The 21,602-nt window shown below is 37.9% G+C and overlaps 1 protein-coding gene across 1 annotated transcript in view; it reads left to right on the forward strand.

Annotated features, from left to right (window-relative positions):
* LOC111872521 (ankyrin repeat and BTB/POZ domain-containing protein 2) overlaps positions 1-21,602 on the forward strand; it is a 74,455-nt gene that overhangs the window by 22,129 nt on the left and 30,724 nt on the right. The window contains exons 3-9 of the mRNA XM_023866524.2: positions 9,626-9,719; positions 11,408-11,784; positions 13,178-13,304; positions 13,404-13,555; positions 18,062-18,149; positions 18,708-18,937; positions 19,182-19,440. Of these exons, the coding sequence (XP_023722292.1) occupies positions 9,626-9,719; positions 11,408-11,784; positions 13,178-13,304; positions 13,404-13,555; positions 18,062-18,149; positions 18,708-18,937; positions 19,182-19,440 (1,327 nt within the window). The remainder of the gene's footprint in view (positions 1-9,625; positions 9,720-11,407; positions 11,785-13,177; positions 13,305-13,403; positions 13,556-18,061; positions 18,150-18,707; positions 18,938-19,181; positions 19,441-21,602) is intronic.

A 21,602-nucleotide genomic window follows, 5' to 3' on the forward strand; every position in this document is an offset into this window, starting at 1 on the left:
ATTTTTCTCATAGCACTTGTGTCTGTTTATTTTTCATGTCTTCTCACAGTTATGAAAGGGAAAGAGAAAATATAGTGGCTATGACAACAGTTCTTCCAGTTTCATTTTTTCTAGGTTACTTGCCCGCCAGCAAAGGTACATTATTAGATTATGGTGCAAAGAAACTGTCCTGTTTTGTGGTACCACTGAAAATGTAATCTGAATGTGATGTCATTTAGAGCCTGCAAAAAAATTTGGAGACCCTAATTGAAATCATTATTAAAACATCTATTTTTAGATGATTTTAATCATATAAATATTTTGGAATTATTTAAAGTATAATCGATATGGTCTTGATGTTTAATGGACTTAGGAATGTAGCCATTCAAGTATTACTCAGCAGGTTACAATTTGGATCATTTTTTCACATTTTATAATTCAAGAACACTCATTCAAAACTTTGAAAGCTGAGACGCTGTGACCTTACAACATTTAATGGAAATCCATTGACTGAAAGCTGTATGCTTCATTTATCATGTAATAACACATTTGTGTTTTTTTTCTTTCTGGTAGGAATACATTTTTCCCCACTTTATACTTCTGTTATAGGTTAGCTGTTGTATGGTACGCAGCTTTCTAACAGTTTCCTTTTCTGTTTTCTGATTAGAATCATGTCAGGCTTGCTGTGATTTATTTTTTGTTCAGTAATTATTTTTCTCTACCATCAGAATACAATTATCATTATTTTGGGGGCTATCAGTTGGAATTATTTCTGAGTACCATGAATGTCCAAAGTTGGCTGAAATTCGAATTCCTTTTTGCTGCCTTAATTTTTCTTTGGTTTATTGTAACCCCTATTGTAATGCAGTATGTAGAACACACTGAAGGAGGCAATTAGTGACAATGATGGGAATTAGGTGGAGGAGATGGCAGGGGGATCCTTGTTTCTGCTGGTCCACTTGACACAGACTCAAGGTAGAGCTGTAGAGCAGAAAGTGTGGGTTCATGTCTTACTGAAGTCATGTCGTGTGATTGAGTGGCTTTGGATTTTGTTGTGCTGACGTATAGTGTTGTGTGCTGTTATTAATTAATGTGCCATTTCATCTTAACTTTATTGTACAAGATAAATATGAAATGGATTTTTAGTGTAGTTTTTATAAGTGGATGTCTGTATGGGTGTATTGCCATTTCTTGTAGTTCATTCAGAAATCCTTTTAAAACATATATTTTAAATTCATAATAAGAAAGTAAGAGATTTCTTTTGCTTTTGGGAGATATTACTGAAGAGGACTGCCGTTTTATGAATTAAGGGTTATATCTCAATACAAGTTCAGTAGGTAGATGAAAGCAGAAACATAGAGTGTAGCTAATTGACAGCAGTATTTTATAGTATGAAAAATGCACTGTTTGCCCTTGTACTTTTGTGTCAGGACTCTAGAACATTTAGGATCAGCATTAAACAAAAGAACTTTTGGGATGGGAGGGTAACATTGAACTAGATCCCAGGGAAATAGGTTGTGAGGATCACTGTGGATGGGACTAGATCATAATTGTGGCAGGATTTGATATTCAGGTTACTGAAAATTTTGCTAGACAGTTAATTAGATAGATAGTGAAGTGATTTTCTCTAAAACTTGCATGAGATCAAACACATTTTTTGTCCCTCATATTATTCTAGGCCACCTGAAAATATGGCGTCATGTTTGCAGTATTGGGGTATACAAAATGCTTTATGAAACGTCCATGTACAGCTGCCTTCTTATAGATTTGAAAGGATTCTGATGATGGTGTTTAACACTCAGAATTGCCGGGTTTTCTTGAATACTGGACAATGGATAAAGTCTAAAAACCTAGTAATTCTGAGTGTTGTACACCAAGGTCAGAATCCTTTAGAATCTACTTGTACAGCTAGTATGGACCCAGTATATGCCCTTCCTTAAAAAAATTGGAATGCACAATAATTAAGATAGCTAAAATCATCAGTTGTATAACTTTCCTCGTGAGTTGCAAATCTCAGGGTATTATTAATGTTATATTTTAGCGTCCTGTTGCACTGATTTAAGTCCATGATTTATTTAATCCGTCTTGCAGTGCATACATTCATTTATCTCCTTCTTTCCCTCGCACTTTCCTGGGTATGTGTGTGTGTTCTGTCTTCGTTTTGAGTGAGTTATCTCAACTCAAAACGAAGACAGAACACACACACATACCCAGGAAGCCCAACAGTATAACACACGCAGTCGCAGGAGCACGACACAACAAAAGCACAACACACAAGATAGTGAAGGAGTGCTCCAACAAAGGAGAATGGGCGTGACTGACGTAGTGAGGGGCGACGTAGCGATGTGGTATCCTGAACAATTTTAATATTTTTAACGTTTGACAATGTATATGATAGATACATATTTTAGTTATTTTAATGTGTGAACATGGCATGCAATGAACTGGTTTGACGTGGACAAGTAAGCACCTGAAGATGGCATTATTATGCCGAAACATGTAGTGCGAGGGAAAGAAGGAGATAAATGAATGTATGCACTGCAAGACGGATTAAATAAATCATGGACTCAGGGTATTATCCTCGAAGGCCTGTCAGTAGTTGACGTTCTTCCAAAATTGTCCAGCATCCCAGTAATGGGACAGGACAGAATGGACAGGATACATTTTTGTTGTCACAAGAAGGCATCCAAAATCCAGAAAATCCAAAAACTTGAGAATTTTCTCAAGTCATCTGTAAGTAATTCTAACCAGCAGCTGTGGAAAGTCAATTCAGAAACATTTTTAATGAGCAGAAAGCGATTCATATTTGTACGTTATCCCTGCTTAATAATCAACAGAACAAAGTTTTGTCTACCCCAGGTTCGGATTCAAAGAAATTTATCCTTAATCTTTCCAAACATGTTCTCACAGACTCTGATGAAGCAATCCTTATGAAGGGTTTGAACTTTTAGGTAGTGAATCCACACTCCAACCTGAAAATGGCATGTGCTGTGAAATCTGTTGTTTTGAAGCTTCACAGACTCTGGGAATAGAATTTAGGTGGAAGGTCAGGTCCATGTTAGAGAAGTCACAGTCTGCCATACCTAACATGATTAAAAAGGAGTTGAAAGCCATGAAATGTTCAAGGCTTAACAAGGATATTAGGATTCTTCACACAGACAGAGACAATTGCACAGTGGTGTTGGATGAATTCACGGCAGGGCTTCCACCATATGTGAAGAACAACATCTGTTTAATGAAATTAGTAGCCTGAGATGTAATCTTCAGTTCAACAGTTATCCCCAAAGTTTTATTGACTCAATTGTTAATTCCAAGGTTTGCAGTCCAAATACAAAGTAAAAGCCTATGGGCTCTGTGTATATCCCATACGTGATGGGTGTTTCAGAGAAGTTCAGACATATAGGGAATTGATATAACATTAGGATGATCTTAAAAACTAAACAACTCTTAGGAGTTCACTTATGATAACCAGGCCAGAAAGAGAATTGCAGCAATGGCACAGTGCCTGTGTAGCATTCCCTGTGAATGTGGTAGAAGCTATATTGGTGAAACAGGCAGACCTCTAGCTGTGTGGCGCATGAACATGGCTACAATCTGATAGAGGTCTTCTAGAAAAATCAAAATGAGCCCAACATGCTTATTAGAAGGTTATAGTGTGGGCTGGGATGAAGCTAGGTTTTGGAGATTGAAAGTAACAGCAGGTATAGGAAGTACAAGGAATCAGCCCATATGGCATGCTTAACCAATCTGATCAGCCAACCAAGTTTGGAAATTTATTCCATCTGGATCCCCTTTATCAGCAGTGAGGTTGGCAACTCACATATAGGATCAGTGTGATGTGCCAGATTCTTCATGGATTTCTATTAGATTTGAATCCCAAGCGTTCAGTTTTTACTCCACAGATGTCGCTACCAGTAGGCACAAAATGATTTCACAAAACTCCCCATTTAATCTTATGCATTCGTTTTCATGGACTAGGTTTGTTGCATAAAATTTTCATCTCCCTTTCTATCTTAGTTTCAGGTCTGTTCATGCTTTATCACAAATTTTATTGCACATTTTCCTGTTATCTCCCTTGACAAAGTCTGGCCTTGAGTATTTATATAGCTGTAGTTATACTGTATTAATGGGCATGTTCAGATTTAAACCTGGCAACATTGGTGTGAATCATCTGCTTTTGTTGTTTCTAATTCAATTACTCCAGTTCTACCCACATATCTATACTACTAACATTGTGCCTTAGTGCCTTTTAATTGTTACCATTGTTTTGTTAATTTGTGTTATTATGAATTATAAACTAACCCATGATCATTGGGTGAAGTTACTTCATTTGCATTTGGTTACAATGTCAAAAATAATTTATTGTTCACAAGTGATAGGACTCATGCCAAATGATGCTGACAAATTAAAAAGTTCTTGAAGTCTTCTTGTGTTTTCTGATTCCTTCGTAACTTTTTAGTTACATTAAGTTATTTTTTCCATTGTTTGCATAAAATGTATAAATTATTATTTTACTGAGAAATTATATGACTCCACTTTTTTGTTTTTGTTCCAAAACTAGACAGTTTTGTAAAAAATTGGGATTGGGAATTAGATTAAAAGCTGTTAACAAATTTTTTGTTATGTCAGAATAATATCTCCTCTGGTATAAATGGAACTCAAGGCATCTATTTATTCTTTAAAACTGCTGATCATGCAAGCAATTAGTACATGTCATAAAATATGGGTCTCATTGATCTTTACGGTCTTTATTTTAAACGTTGTATAAACAACATTTTTTAAACTCAGTGGTGAATTGTTAAGGACAAACTCCATCATAAATATTTAACCTAAAGAATATAAGTTTTGGAGCAACACCTAATTCTGTATTAAGATACTAAACTTGATAGAATAACAGTATGGTACAATATCTAGATGAAATATTTTTTGTCAAAGCTTGCTTATAAAAAGTAGGCTTTGTGAAAACTATCTACCGCCTTTTATTCTTAAACTATCAACAGGGTATCATGATGCCCATTGTCTTGTTAACCACTAAAAAATAGAGATGCACAGAAGCACTGAAAGTGTTAATATAATAGTAATGCTCTAGTTTTGTATTAGTAAGGGCTGTATTTGAATCTCAACTGGGGCACCAAATAAGGTGTTTTATGATTTACCTGAATTGCTCCTGGCATATGCCAGGATAATACTTTAATTAGACCAAACCACTTCCTTCCCAATCTTTTCCAATTCATCATTTACCAATTATCGTACCATCTGATGTTTTATAGTCTGAGATACAGAATCATAAAATAAACCGCATACAAAATAAAAAAGCAGAGATACATTTGTTTCAGTCACATATTCACCAACTGTGCGTAACAGTCAGTGATGGGGTGATTTGGCCCACAGATACGAAATGACACTGACACTTTCAGGAATATCTATCACATATAGATTACCAGAAATACTCCAGTTTCTTCCAGTGTACATTTTTCAGTGTTCCCTTATATTAATAAGCAGACACACTTTATTCTGAACGATCTCAAATGTAATAAATGGTCTGAATCTCGAAAATAACAATTTCCATCTCTGTCTGGAGTTTTCGCAGATACCTTATCCATTGATCAGTTCTTAAATACTCAAGATTTCATTGAATATGTAGTGTATTAACAATGGCAGTTTGTTTTTGGTTAAGGTCAAGACTGCAGCTCCAACTGAGGCATAGGTACTTCTCTCACTACCACTTCTGCAACTAGGCAGAGTCAGATACAAGATTCTTATTTTATGTATATTGAATTAAATGGAAGAAAAACATAGTTTTTGTTTTTGTGCCCATATAATGTGAGTAGCTTTCAACGGATAGAATTTATCTACAATAAATGAGCACCAAGACCCGTGTTATGTGTTTAATACTCATATATTTGTAAAACACATAGTAATTCTAAGTCAACATTGACTCCTTTGCAGAGGAAATCTCAGTTCTGTGTCATGGGAACTTTACTGTATTGTAAAGAAAGAACAGGAACATTTTCCATCAAAATATGATGCCCTGCATATGCTCAGAATTATAGATTGTAGATTATACGTGTATTTGGTGAATGGTTGCCGCTTTATTATTCAGATTCGTTAGTCTTTCCACCTTCTGTCAAAATTATAAAGATTAAAATTTTACCTGATTTTTTCTATGAATATGAAACTTCCATCTCTTATCCCAGTGGAAGGACATATTTTTAGGCTCTTTGAGAGCAGGATGCTGAGGTGAATATTTGGACCCATGAGGAAGGAAGTGGAAAGAGGAAGGAGAAAATTGCATAATGAGGAGCTTCCATAATTTGTGCTTTTTATCAAATATTATTAGTGTTATCAAGTTAATGAAGATGAGATAGTTCATAATTAATGCATCCAGAATTTTAGTCATCATACGTGACGGGAAGAAGCCACTTATCCCTGCCACTTTTTATACAGCCTAACTTTATATTATACTATATAACGAATGATTAAACAAGCTTTCATTCATATCAAGACGATATTATTGAAGAAGACTGTGCATTTTTCTCTTATGTCAAGATGGACGTTTGTCAGTGCAGTGTGAAAATAAATTTGATTATGGGCTGAATTATGATGATTATGTATTGTTTTGATGCTCATAACTATGTCGTGTGAGCAAGATTGTCATTGCTACTTGTGCCGAGAGCTTGATGGTTTCCTTCCCAGCATTTCTTGTGGCATGTCATTAAGCACAGATAACTTCATTCTAAAGAGGCCAACAAATCCTGATCATGTAGCAAAACATATGAAGCCACAGCCTCTCTTTAGAAACAGACAAAGCAAACCTTTTCGGAAGAAAGAGAACAAACAGTCAAGCGTTGAAGGTGACAGGGACTTTGAACTGGGGATCTCTGACATTAAGATGCCAATCATTGAGTGCTGGAAGAACAAGGACTCAACTGCAAAGAAGGCAGAATGCAAAGATAGAGCACATGAGCTTTGGATTCCACTGTGTAAATCAGAGTGGGAGAATAATGACAAGAAGATTCAGGTGAGAGTGACTCAAGAAAATGAAGAAGCAAGGTTAGGGATCAAGTTATGGAAGCCATGTGAGTTGTTGTGGAACATTAATGGACAGAGTGTAAGGATAGAAAACTCCAAGTTGATAGATGATATAGCAGCAGTGGAAGGTTGGGTGGCAGAGTCTAGGGAAGACTTGCCGGATGTGAAAAATTGGACAAGTGGGGGTACAGTGGTGGTCAAGAAGAATGAGAAGGCTCATCCTGCGGGAACTCAGCAGGCCTGTGGAGCCTCAAAGGACAAGGTTGACATCAGTAGCAGTGCAGAAGTCTGGGAGGGTGCAGTCAAAGGGTATGCAACTATGTGGCAGATTTCTTCTTTTGTGTCCCGCTGTTTGTTACTGATGCACTACTAATTTAAGTTTTAGTGCTGCACTGAAATGTAGGCATTTGGTGGATAATATTATAACATTTGTTGTTATTTATCCTCCAGTGCCACCATGCTGGTTTGAATCCTGCTTGGGACATCAGTTGTAACATTTATCTATATTATGGAGCATTTACTGCCCCACCATCTGTAACCGCTTATGCTCTTAAGGCCAGTTTCTTTTGTTTACTTGCTACTTTACAGCAATGGCACTGCTCACTTACTGCACTCATTTTTTCTTTTTGGTTCTCTGCACTGCACTCAACTGAGAGCTGACTGACTGTCTAACTAATTGAACAACTAACTAACTAACTAACTGACTGACTGACTGACTGACTGACTGACACAATAATTGGATAGATGATTCACTAACTCTCTGCACTTATTGCTTACTTGTGGACTCTGTGCTGCAGTGAAGTGAACTGCACTCACATAGTGCTTTGCCATTATTGTTAAAGGAGTGTCATCCTTCAGGAAGTTTGTAGCAGGAACTCAGGTGGTCTCAGTCTATGGGATCAGCTGAGTGGTTTATTGAACAATCCAATCAGTATGAGAGACACTCACAAGCTAGGCAACTTGATTTCCCCTATGCTAAGCTCATGCTGTAGTGTTTTGAATGTCTGAATTTTTCTGGGCTAAGTATGAGATTTGCTTGTTAAATAACGAGCGTTTACTCATTGGTGCCACTGCATTAAATTTTATTCAGCATTGGTCTTCTTCACATTAGTTCCTCCCGCAGCTGTATATGAATTCCAGCATTATTTCAACTGTCAAGGCACTTCCCGAAGTCATTCATTTGCAGGATGTTTAGAATGATCAACATAACCATCTGAATCTCTTCCGTGGTTTCAAAATGTGATCCCCTGGTAAATAAGCGGGGTGTTCCTGGACAATATCAGTTTTATTTTCCTCCCCAAAAGCTGTTTGTTGTCATGGTGCAGAATCATTGCCAATTTTTCTGTCAAAATCAGTTGTACAGTCTCTATATTGATGTTCAGTTCTTCTACAATCATTCTGACATAAGATATGAGTCATTCCATATCAGAGTTCTCACATTTTTGACGTATTCATCAGATTTTGATGTTGTCGAATGTCCAGGCTGGCTGTCAAACTCTGCTTCAGCCCTTCTCTTGGAAAACAGTTTACGTCATTCAAAACACATGCTTTTGACACAACCTCTTTTCAATTTAAAAAATTTTGGTTCGATTTTTCCAAGTTTGAACAAAAATGTCATGTTGATTCATGGTTCAAAATAATTATCACCCATTTTTGTCAGACCACTGCAGCTAAAGCACAGCAGCTCTGCACTCACTAGACTAGTCAGGACTACTTTACTACTATGTAGTTGTCCGACATGAACCTATAGGTGGCAGCACTCATCATCAATCACAGAGAGGCTCAAGCTCACCATGGTGTTGCTTGTCTTTTTTTTTTTGTCAGACCTCATAAATGTCACAAGATTATGCTCCTGATTACACTTTGATTATTTGTTTTGTGAATAATCCATGTAGTGATTGTTGAGAATAGTTGAGTGAACCCCCCTGAACATTTCACTACCTTCAAATTAGTAAGGTTTATAAAACAAGACTTTATCATGTAAATGCATACTTGTGAACCAAGCCTTTTCAATTGTATGTTTTTCCAGTTTCTTCTTGGAGTCGTTTATATCCTATAATCCATGGAGGATTTAGGGAACTACAAAAGGAAACAGAGAGTGAACCTTTTCCTTCATCATTTTGTGTTTCTGCAGTATATATCCATAAAATTATGGGAACAGTAGTTAGGGTGGTGTAGTGTGCAAGTTGAAAATAAGACAGTTTTTTGTAAGTTTTGAGGTTTTCACGGCGATGACTATGAAGAAAGTCGTCTTCTGGGATCTGGCGCCGTGTATTCTTGGCTTTAACCGACGTTTCGGAGGAACATATCGCCTCCTTTCTTCAGGGCAGTTGAATTGCGTTATGAATACAGAGAGCAGTAGCTGCAATGATTGGGATTTTTGATTATGAATGCTTTGATATTAGTTTGGTCACCCATAGATCATTTATTTGTTTTGACTTATCTGTGTTTGACTATTAATGCTTACTTTCATCTCTGTTATTCCATGTACTGTAAATAGCCAGGCTCAAGATCAGCTTACAACATTTCATTGGCTGACCTTATGGCTAAACTTCTTTGAAGAAAGTTGGAGAGTGTGTGCTCATAACATGTAATCCTGACACATTCGTTTCAGACCTGGAGGCGGAGGCAGGGAGATGCTGCCATCAGCTGGCTGTGGTGGATACCAGCAGCCTCCTCTCATCACAGGGCCCAGTGACCTGACACAGGTAAACGGTAATGGAAAACAACAGGGCTGTAATTTTCTAATAACAAGGCATATTCTCCTATGTTAATCTTTATTTTTATGCTTGCACTGACTGTTGAAAATCATTATTATTGCATTTACAAATCTACATCAACATTTTGATTATTTCCTTGATGCGTTGTATCCGTCCAATGATATCTTCACTGTCCCAGTGGAGTTTGCTGCTTCCGGCCTTTCACTGAATATCACAATCAAGTGAGTAGGATCCTGCTTGTATTCAGGAGGTCCCATGTTCAAATTTCAGGAAGACACCAGCTATCACAACATGGGTTTTTCATGGTCTTCTTCAGTCCATCCAGGCACCTGCAGGAGTTAAGTACTCAAATGAGGCCATAACCATTACCTTCCAAATTCTTTACAATTCATTTTTCACTGATCATCTTCTCATTTGATGCTGTGTAGTCTAAGCTAATGCCAGTGCCATTAAATAAACTGTTAATATCTCCAGATCACCTGAGTCTGTTAGTTTCTAAATTGTCCTCTATTATTTTGGCTTTTACCATATCCCTGTCATTCTCAATTTTAATTTGATCACTTCTCATTGTTTTATTACACTCTTCAAGAATCTCATCTCATCAGCCTGAAGTTTGCTTGTACCTCACTCGGTGAAGGTTATACATTTTAGCCATAGGTGTTTTTTATAAAATCAGTTGCAGAAACTGTTGTCTTGGGTGCTTGTACATATTCAGTGCCAACAGAGGTCTCTCTCTTTTATGACATTATACATTCTCAACATTTATGCCATCAGTGGATCAATTTGCAGTGCAGAAACTCACTTAAATTATGCATATTCTGACTGGATACTGCTAGTCTTCATGAAAATAGTTATCATAAACAAGATACTCTTATGCTTTGAATGTATAGCCCTAGGGAACTATTTCATAACATTGTAGCAGTTATAGTAGCTAACAGTTTATATGTATTGGATTGAATCCTATATATCTAGTCTCCTTTTTGTGAAAAACTACTTTTCAAATACATGGTCAGGAATGAAACATTGCACCTGTTGAAAAATAGTATGAGATGTATGACATTCTGGTTTACAGTGTGGTTTCCCAGAATGCTTTGTATTGTAAAAGCTGGAATCATCTGTTTTAGGATTCTGTGAACTGATAGAATTTTAACACCTTTTGAAATCATCTTTCTGATATTGTTTTGTCATTCAGTTGCATGTCCACATCTAACTTATAAGTTTCATATTGATGTCCCATATGGCATCGGTAGTTAGTTTCATCAATAATTCACAATTAGTTGACCTTGGTTCAATACCCAGTTGTGTCATTTGTAGGGCAAACTGACATTGGAGCAAGTTCATTCAGATTTTGTCCATTTTCATTCCATCACTGCTAACATTAAAACACTGCCATAAATATTATGTTCCAAATGATTCTGCCATTTATCTAGTCTTTACTATGGGATGACATTTGTGAAATTCACTTATGTGTTCAAATATGCTCTTCCACCTCTGTCAGTGCTTTCTGAAAACACTTCAATGGCATGTATAACCTCTTCCATTGATAATACATTGATAAAGAAAGAGAGCTATTAAAAACGATAAATTCTTTCATGAATTACTACAAGAAATTTTAGGAGCAGTTTTCATATCTTACCGTGATCCTAGGAGTTATAAGTGCCTATTCCTGCCCACAGTGGACATCCAACCTTCAGTGTCAGCCACAACTGGTCCCGCTTCGCTCTCCAGTCAACAAGATTGCTAGTGAAGAAAAGGCCTTCAGTGCTTGCACTAATAAGAGTCCTGCCCCTCCCATCTTGCTTCGAGGATGTCCCACTCCCTCCAAACTGCATCCGCCCACCCCTCACAATCTTACTACCCCTTCCATGAAAACTACTAACACCAGCATGGGAAGTGATCCCACTGTAGAACAGTTAGTCCCTGAGCGGGACACGAACCCAGGCACCAGGCTTACTGTGGATATGTGCAACAACAGTGCAGTTCAGGAAACCTTTAACAAAACAGTGATACTGTCTCAGGAGAACCAGAATTGTAACCTGAAGGTGCAGAACAGGTGAGTTTTCACAACCCTTATCTCCATTTCCCTAGGTAACCCAGTGTAGAAATGTGGTGCCTGAGTGGTTTTGCCTGAAGATGAGTCTAGGTAATATGGAAATTCTTGTATTCTCAGCAAGAGTTGACCGAAGAACCCAAGAAATGAAAATTTTGCTCAGATATGTAGTACAGCTGCTGGATGTGATGCTGGCAGTGGAGAGACTACTCCTCTAATTTATACTTGTGTGCTGTAATGCAGAGTGATGAGCTATGAATAGTCTTGCACAGTAACTCAGTGAATATGTGAAATGATTCCTAGAGAGAATCTGAATAGATCCTACCAAGCCTCCAGAAAGAACTTAAATAGCATCAGCCATAGAGAGAGAACCTCCCACATCACTATCAGTGGGTTTCAGTATCCCTCATGGCTAAAGGTCAACTGTAATAGAACTCTTCCCCATCAAGGTTGGAGGCTTGCATTAACTTCTGGTTCCTTCTGTAAGCAGTCAGCCAGATATTTGGGTGTCTTAGTATGAAGGATATCTCCTATTACTCTCCCATTTATATGGTTACAATATATGCACACACATAGCAGATACTACAGAGTGCCCATACACTCTTGTCAGATCGCTTATTTGCAGTTTTTTCTCACCATTATGTTGCACAGTGTGACTCTTCCGCAAATGTGTTTTAATGCAGACTGTTTGTAACATGCACAAATAAAATTAAAAAAACTAGTAATGCACTGTTTAATGTCTTGATTTAATACATTAACTCACAGCAGACTAGTTGCTGCCTAGCTGCATTAGCCAGTCACATAGCAGCAATACACACTGAAATTTTTATTGTTTAAAGTAACATATTATGCAGTCTAGGAGATTTTGTGTATATTTTTGTTATTTACTGTGCAATTTACCTAATAGTGTTCGAGAATACGATGTCTTGTGAAGCAGTCTTGCTATAGAGAAACATGTTCCCATAGCCATCATCATGTTAAGAAAAGTTAGGCAACATGTGGTCTGGGTCACATCAGTAGAGGAAGGAAAGGAAGGTTTAACAGAGTTATGACAGTGAACATTTCATCATGTATTGCTCGTACATAATTGATTTATGCTCAGTTAGTCAGTTATGTAATTTTATAATTTGAAATAGTTCTTTTAATCCTAACAGTCGCAAACATCAGAGAGGGACTTGAAGATTGACATGTAATGTTTTATCTGCCATCTACTGTAATTCTATATTGAAGATTTTTATGTTTCAATAAGAAGGCCACATGGCCCTCTAGAAAAATTCTCTGTGACACAACTTCACAGGCCTGGTTTATCATTTGAGATGTGGAGGGTGACCAATCAGTAACAAGTGCATGTTGCAAGAGATCTGTATGCATTGTGATTTTGTGCGTCTCTGTCCAGAACATCCTCACAGACTGTAGCAAGCAGCAGTGTGCGGCAGCTTGGAGGTGGCAATACTGGAGTGGGTGGTGGGCGAAGTGGGCACCTGCACCACCATCTGAGTGTAGAGGAACTGAGACTGATTCAGGTGAGGAATGGCAAGAAATGCTTTTTCTGTTATTAAATATTACAGAAGAAGGGATATAATATGATTTTGATTTATTGTGTTGTCTACCCTTGGCACCAGAGGAGACAAGACTCAAATGGCAGCTCTTCAGATGATGGGACTCGGAGTTCCGGGCATGCCAGTATGTCTGATGGACACTTGAGCTCTTCCCCTCCTGTGGAGAGACACCAGCACTATCGGTCACACCTCAACTCTGTACCTGAGGATGAGAGGTAAGACAGCAGGTTTTCACTGATGTAGGTGGTCCCAATATGACAGAATTTATATATGATGGAGAGTTTGAAGGTCATGATGGGACACTTTCAGATTTAATTATAGTACACAGTGTTAACACTGTCTTCATAAACCAATTGCTAACTTCTCATGCTTTCAGAAAAACGCATATTACGCTGGGATCAACATTTTTAATAATCTGCCATCTGATCTCAAAGGTCTTATGAATGAAAAGGCATGGTTTAAAATAGCACTGAAAGGATACTTAAATACACACTCATTCTATTCTGTTGATGAATACCTATTGTCTAGAAAATAACTTATGTATCTTTAACTAGCCTTGTGTGTAGTCACTGTGTATTCTTGGTTTCTCCTGTGTGAGAACTCCATCGCTACTATACACATGCTTTTGTATTTATATGACATGTTCCACATCCTACAGTCATTTTGACTAACTTTGGATCCATGGAATTCAGTGCAATGTAATGTAATATACAGTAAATCCCCTACTTAGAAATGGTTTGAGTTTCAAAAGTTTCTTTGTAAGCATTTTGATAGCTGTCTATTTCCCATAGACAGCAATGTCTAGACAGTAAGGTCCCTAAAGGAGACAGAAGTTATCCAAGTCAGCCTGTTAAGCTGAAATGTGTTACAGTTGGAATGAGTAATGGCATAAAGTAGTACTGTTATTATAATATTAGTAGTGGAGCAAAGCAGAAATCAGTCAAGCTGAACATAAAAAATAAGTACAGTTAACGACTAAGCTTTGCAACCATAGAAGTAAAGTAAAGTAAAGTGTTTATTTTGTCTCTATAGATCATTGTTACATGATATAAGACAAGTCAGTTACTATACATTGGCTGATTACAATAAGAGAATAAAGTTACAATACTTAAAATTGTTTACAATAGATTACAATAGTTAAGATTTCATATAGTGTGAGGTGGAATCCATATTAGGTCCCCTTGCCACGTCGGCTTCCATATGTCCTATTGTACCTGTACTGGTGATAATGCTTATGGAGAATTTGATGGAATGAGGATTGGCAGGGAAAACCGAAGTACTCGGGGAAAACCTGCCCCAGCGCCACTTTGTCCATCACAAATCCCACTTGACTAGACCGCAGCGGTGGGAAGCCAGTGACTAACCGCTTAAGCTATGGCGCGGCCTTTGAGATAATATTGATGAATTTGGTGATAGCATTGGTATGACGTTTGCTGTAGACTCTACACTGCAACATCTCGTTACATCTGTTTCTCCCTTCCTAGTGCAGCTTCTTGGTATCTGCAATCTCTCCAGGGTAGCCCGTTGAGCACTGCTATAATGTTTCACTGTAGACTCTACACTGCAACATTTCACTACATCTGTTCTCCCATCCTGGTGCAGCTTCTTCGCATCTGCGATCTCTCCAGAGTAGCCCATTCAGGTGCATCTCCGACTGTGTTATCTTGGTTGCTGGAAGAAAGAAAGGAAAACTGCGCAGTAGGGATTCCCAAAACCGATTATTCATGAATTATGTCATTATAATTGATTAGTGTTTGTCTCACACGAGAGAAACTCATCCACTTGATAAAAACAATGATCAAGTAGGTAAGTTTTCAGAACATTTTTGAACTTATATAGTACTGGTATTTCTCTAATATATCGTGGCAGATGATTTAGCAGTCGAAGTCCTACATTGTTAAAGTTGTTCTTGCATAGACTTGTATTACGTGGGATGATGTGAAAGTCATCTTTTTTCCTTGTGTTATATGAGTGTAAACCTGAGTTGGTTGTGAAATCATTCGAATTGGATTTTATATATATTAGAGTTTTGTATATGTACAAAGATGGTAGAGGTAATATATGTAATGATTTGAAAATTTGTTTACAACTAGTCGTTTTTGTGACCTGGGTCATAGCTCTTATAGCTCTCTTCTGTAATTTAAAGATCAATTTTGCATTTACCGAGTTGCCCCAAAATGTCAGTCCATATTGGAAATGAGCATAATATAACGTGCGGACAGTCTCTAGTCCAGTTACTCTTCTAACTACCCTTAGGCCAAAACATACTTTATATAAGTTGTTCGTTAGCTTTTGTGTATGCATAGTCCATCTTAGATGCTTATCTAGCCAGACTCCCAGAAATTTTGAGTGATCTGTGTAGTTGATAACAGTGTCATAAATCTTTATTGGAGGGCATTCAAGTTGTAGTTTTTGAGGATGATGGAAGGCTATTGCTATTGTTTTCTCTTTATTAATAGTTAATCGATTCCTATCAAACCACTCTGTGATTTTGTTTATTGTTTCATTTGTTTTCCTTTGAATTTCGTTAGTGCTATTTCCTGCTATAAAAATGCTAGTATCATCGGCAAAGAATGTAGGTTTCCCATGTTCTATGCTGGCCTCCAGGTCGTTTATGTATAACAGAAACAACACTGGTCCCAGAACGGAACCTTGTGGGACGCCATAGCTGATGAGTCTCTTTCGGGAGAGGTAATTAATGTTACGATTAGTTGTGGAAGTGTTGGAAATATAAGTGGAAGATACTGCTTATTGCTGCTGCAGTAGTCAGTGGCTATGGTGTGACATACTGATTCAAAACATTTGCTGCAGGAGCTGGTGTGAGAACACAGCATTAATATTTTCATGTAATGTATAATAATTTGAATGGTCTCATATATTATATTGTAGTGTAGTATATTGTAGCTGGTCAGTTGTGAACATTTCTGTGGAAAACATTATTTGTTTGAGAAATGTTTGTTTTGGGAATGGACAACAGTTTGCTATAAAATGTGCATTGGTTTCTTAAATTTAGATTGTCTCCTTCTAAAAAGAACAAAACAGTTCATAAGATTTGAAGTTCTCATTTCAGTGACTGAAGATTTCTGTCCTCTTGGAAGTTATGGCTAGTTTGTACCAGACCACAGAGCATAACTTCCAGGAGAATTATACTCTTCAACAAAACAAATTATTTGGAAGGATATGTGATAGTAAGCAAAGTTATGGAAAAGTGTGATGAGGAAGTCAGGAACAACTCATTATTATTTCTTTTGAAGCAAGCAACAAAAAGGAACTGTAGAATACACAGATGTGGAGATGATAACAGTAAAGAAGATGTGAAAAGAAAACAAAGTGAGGAATAAAGAATGCCCAGGTGAACTGCTGCCTTTGCATGAAAAAGAGAATGGTCATTTTGGCATCAACATACAGTTATGCTTTTTGGTGATTTTTATATGTGTATGGTAGGAACACCCTTAACTATTTTTATGTTTGTGAAGAAAAAAAAAGTTATCATTGGCATCAAAACTTCTTCCAGTCATTTAGATGGAAGTACATTTTCCTTGAGTAGCAAATTTCATAACAGACTTATGAAGAAGATGGGATTCAGATGGAAGAAATGCCAGTCGAAAATACAAGTTCTGACTGAAAGAGCTCATATAGATTGAGAACACCATAAATACTTAGTGGAAGTACAATTTCATTAAGCTGATCATGAAATTGTATTCACTACTAGAGTTGACAATAATTTGACTTTTTCAAAATACTGGCAAAGTTATGATGAATTTGGGTGCATGTCAATTTGTCAATTGAGGCATTTGAAACTGGGTTATAACTACATAATGGCAGTGTAAATTATTTTACTCATATTGTGCAAATTGTGTAAAAAGCTGTCTATCACAAATTCTGAAAAATAATAAGGAATTAACTTCTGCTATATCTGATACAGTATTCAGTTATTATAGACATTGCCCCATACCACTGTATGCAAGAAGACAGGCCACCAACTGGTATTCCTTAAAGGCCTGCATAATTAACTTGCTGAGAAACAAAAGGATTCCAATTAATGGAACAGTGCATAAAGTAGGCCTGTGCATGTTCTTAGAATTTATCAAGCCCAGAGAAATTAAATTAATGATTGACACCCAGCCTGCTTCATACTTTACACCAACCTTACATGTGTAACTAGAATACAAATGAAGGCCCAAACTAGGCATGTATTCAGGGAGAACAATGTTACTGGAGACTTGTCACTGCAAAGGTTACAAGCTTTTAACAAAAACGGTATAAATTCAGTCACAAAAGAAAATTTGGAAGGTTACTGTCAGGATGTTATGAAGAAAGAAAATAATTGTTGGGACACAGTCAAGGTTCTTCTTGACTTGATAGACAGTTTCATTATTTCACTTGTCACCAAAGATAGCAGTGAAGAAAGTGGCAATGAACATGATTTCTCCTCCTCACCTGATGACATGCAGTCAGCAAGTGAAAAGTGAATTTTGAAATGAATTTGAGTTTAACTTAGCAGTCCCTATGTAATACCCCACAAAAGCTGAATTATTTGCTGGTTAGGGCAATATTCTTGCTATTACTGGTGGCATGTACTTCACCTCACTTATTTTATAAGGTTTTGTCAGTACTTCCCACCACCAGAAGAGTTCATTTATGCGCTTTCCATGTTTACATCTGCTCCATACACCTCAGAAATGAAATATAATTGTGACATGTGCCTCTTTGTTGTCCAGATTGTCAGCCAGTGTGATGCAGAGCCAGTCACGTGCCTCACGGAAAGCTGGCCACAATAGAAGCCGGCACAGAGCAACTCCTGCGAAAGTGAGTGCTTATATGTCATCACTGATTGAAAAGTTTACAGACTTGAATTCCATTTCTTTTAATGCCCCATACTGAGGTGTATTTCAGGGGTCCAAGCTCTGTTTGTGTACAGGCTCTCTAAATGATAGAATATCTCACTTTTATTTGGAGTTTACCAAGTTTGAATATTGCTCAAGACACTAGCTGTCTTGACTGAAGTTTTCCATGGTTTCCTCAGACCTATCTGGCAGATGCTGGGATAATATCAAGTAGCCCATTACTACTTCCTTCATCATCTTCTAATCCTTCTCTCCACTTTCTTCTTCATGTCATCCTCTTCCTCCTCCTTGTCTTGTTTCTTTTTTTTCTTCTTTCTTTCCTTTCCCCTTGTCACACAGTCATAGCTCTCAACATTCCTTCTGTTTACTTTTAATCTCTCCCAGTTTTCTCATTACCTTCCAGTCAGCTTAAGTTTGGTCTGTTCTTAACAAACTAACCTTTCATGTCTGTAAAATACATGTACCACCACATGCTGCCTGTAGAAATATAGAGCCAAACTGCACTGATAAACTTTGACAGCTGGTGCCATCTGGGTCTGGTTTGGAGGACATCAAGCTGGCAATCCAGCAGCTTACAATGCGGTCCCACACGTCCAACACTGGATACTCTACCTCTACATACTCAAGTCTCAGTGGAAGTGAGTCCAGTGAGCCAGCAGTGCGACGTCTCATGAGGCATTCATCTCTTGAGACAGTCAATACTAATGTCACCAATGCAGATGAGTTTGTTTGGGTTGATTCACATAATAGGTATTTATTTTTTGATTTATTCGCTGTTCTTTTCTGTTAGGACTATATCTAAACTCCTTAAAGTTCAGATATTTCAGATTTTTCACATGAAATTGTATTTTCTTTCATGAACACGAAAACTTGTTTTAGCTGTTCTTTTCTTTTTTTTTACTATTAATTAGATGCTTGTAGGACTGTGAAAAGGAAGCAAATGTCTCCTAATTTCCTTCTTTGGTCCATATTAATGTGTCATGCTCTTCCCCAGGCTTGTAGAATTGCAGCACCTACCATGGTCAAACCATGATGTGCTGAAAGTTGTACAGAATGGTCGCATTAAAGAACACATGGAACGAATATCCATGGAGACAATACCACGGCTGTCTTATCTCCTTCAGCGGGCACTGGTAAGGATTGGTAGGGAAGTGCAACGTCTGGCATGCCCCCTTGGGATGTGCAGCAAGCAGGAAGTGTGCTCTGCACTTCGCATCATCTTGTGTCCTGCCCTTGCTGATTCCTGCACAAAGGTAAGACTGCATTTTGCCTAGTCCTAGACTCGGGTATATATTTTCACCCAAAAGAGCTTCATTTCTTGTGACAAAAGAGGCAACTTATGGGAGCTAAGTATAGATGGGAAGATAGTATTAAAATGGCCCACAGATAAATGTGTTATGAAGGTGTGATCTATAAGGCAAAACATTATGGTTGCATTGTTAGCATTTGTAGTTCTTATTTAGATGTTCCATTGTTTGAATCACAGCACAGACACTGGCTACCTCACTGTTGCTTTATTGTGTTTTTCTGAATTCCTCCAGGCAGATTCTGGGCTAATGCCATGAGTAGGCCATAACTGCTTCCTTTCACATCCTTTCCCTTGCAACCTTCAGAGTCATGCTGCTGTTTGGCACAGTGTCATCTAGGAACCTGAAGGAGTATTTGTTAAATAAACCAAGAATTGTTCAACTCACAAGGGAGAGGCTTCAGGTGTGACTTTTTTTAGCACAGTGATGAACATTTAGCTTGTAGAAGAGAATATGGGTAGCTTTATTTTTTTTTTTCCTTGGCACTACAGCCCCAGTGGGCCTAGGCCTACCTCCATGAACTCAATTCACTTCGGTTTTTCTAGATCTTACACGTTCGGTAGGACTCCTTGGGCGGGTGATCAGCTCGTCGCAAGGCCTCTACCTGTACACAAACACAGAAAAACACACACAAACATCCATGCCCTGAGTGGGATTCGAACCCACAATCCCAGCTTCTGAGTGAGTGAAGACAGTGCACGTCTTGGACTGCTCGGCTACCATGACCGGCGGGTAGCTATATTAGTCAGATGAATAAATATCAAGGAGGACCCAGGGCCATAAAGTTAGGTAACTTGTCAGTCATCCCAGCTTGTCCAGCCAGTCAGCTTGTGTGACTGAACTTTGTATGAACAGCTCTGCAGAAAGTGACAATTCATACTGATTATCCATAAAGATTATTATGTGGTCTGTAAGTGGTGTTTTTTATTTTAGAATCGGAGATTATTTTCAGAGTTTTCTTCTGCCTGTCATTGTTCTGAATGTATATGTCTGTTCTCTTGACTTAGTCTTGGACACTGTATATCGCTCATATTGGCTGATTTTTATGAAAATTGGCATGGATAGCAGTCAGTTGGAAGCCACCACATTTCCTGCCATTTTTGTCTTTAGTATGATCTTTTTCCATATTTCATTCCTCTAGAATCTGACAGTGTTTGCTTCTTGACTTTCTTCTGTCTAATCCTGCTGACACTCATACACTGTGATTACTAAACATTTATACAATTCTTTATTGGAGTCTGTTGTGACACAACAACATAACGGTCAAGGTTAAAAGTACCTTAGCTATATGTTTCGGCTTTTAAAGCCATCATCAAGCAAAACACATGATTACTATTTTCACATACCATTGAACTACAGTTTCTTTGTGATAGTAAAGCTGGGTACTTGATAATTGTTACATTATAAAATACATGGTATAAAAATACAATGAATTATAAACTCTATAAAACGAAAGTTACGGAGAGTAAAATATGGTTAGAAACTCTTCATGTGATATTGCATATCATGAAGTGAGTTATTGCAATCTTGTTATATTCCAGTGGACATAATGGTATATTCAAGACTTGAATACATATAGCAAACTGCTCGGAGGCCCGTGGTACAGTGCGTACAATCAAGTGCGCGCCGCGGCTGCAATTTGCCGTGAGTCATACCACCGCAGAACGAATGCAACTCCTCCCCGCGACTGCAGTGCCGTTCCCCGATAGCATGAGTGTAGTGGTGTCGCTGAGTCTCCGTCCATCAGTTGCTCTACATGCACACATTTATAAGAATACAGTAAAAAGATAACTTACCGTGGTTTATAACAGGTGCTGAAAGTGACCTCCTCCTGCTTGCAAACATGCCGCGCATCTCACAAATAAATTACGCGACACTCTCTGCAGTTCGTCGACGGTAATTGAATGAATTACGCGTGTAATTTCATTTTGAAGACTATCAATGCTGCGGGGATTATTTTTGTAGACTTTTTGCTTCAGGTTGCCCCAAAGATAATAATCAGAAATACTGAGATCTGGGGATCTGGGAGGCCACAGTCCTCTACTGACAATTCTGTCTTCAAACACTTCCTGTATTGCGACCATGGATGCATTAGCCGTATGTGCTGT

This window comes from Cryptotermes secundus, unplaced genomic scaffold (genome assembly GCF_002891405.2).
Source record: "Cryptotermes secundus unplaced genomic scaffold, Csec_1.0 scaffold537, whole genome shotgun sequence".
In the NCBI taxonomy this organism is placed as follows: Eukaryota; Metazoa; Arthropoda; class Insecta; order Blattodea; family Kalotermitidae; genus Cryptotermes; species Cryptotermes secundus.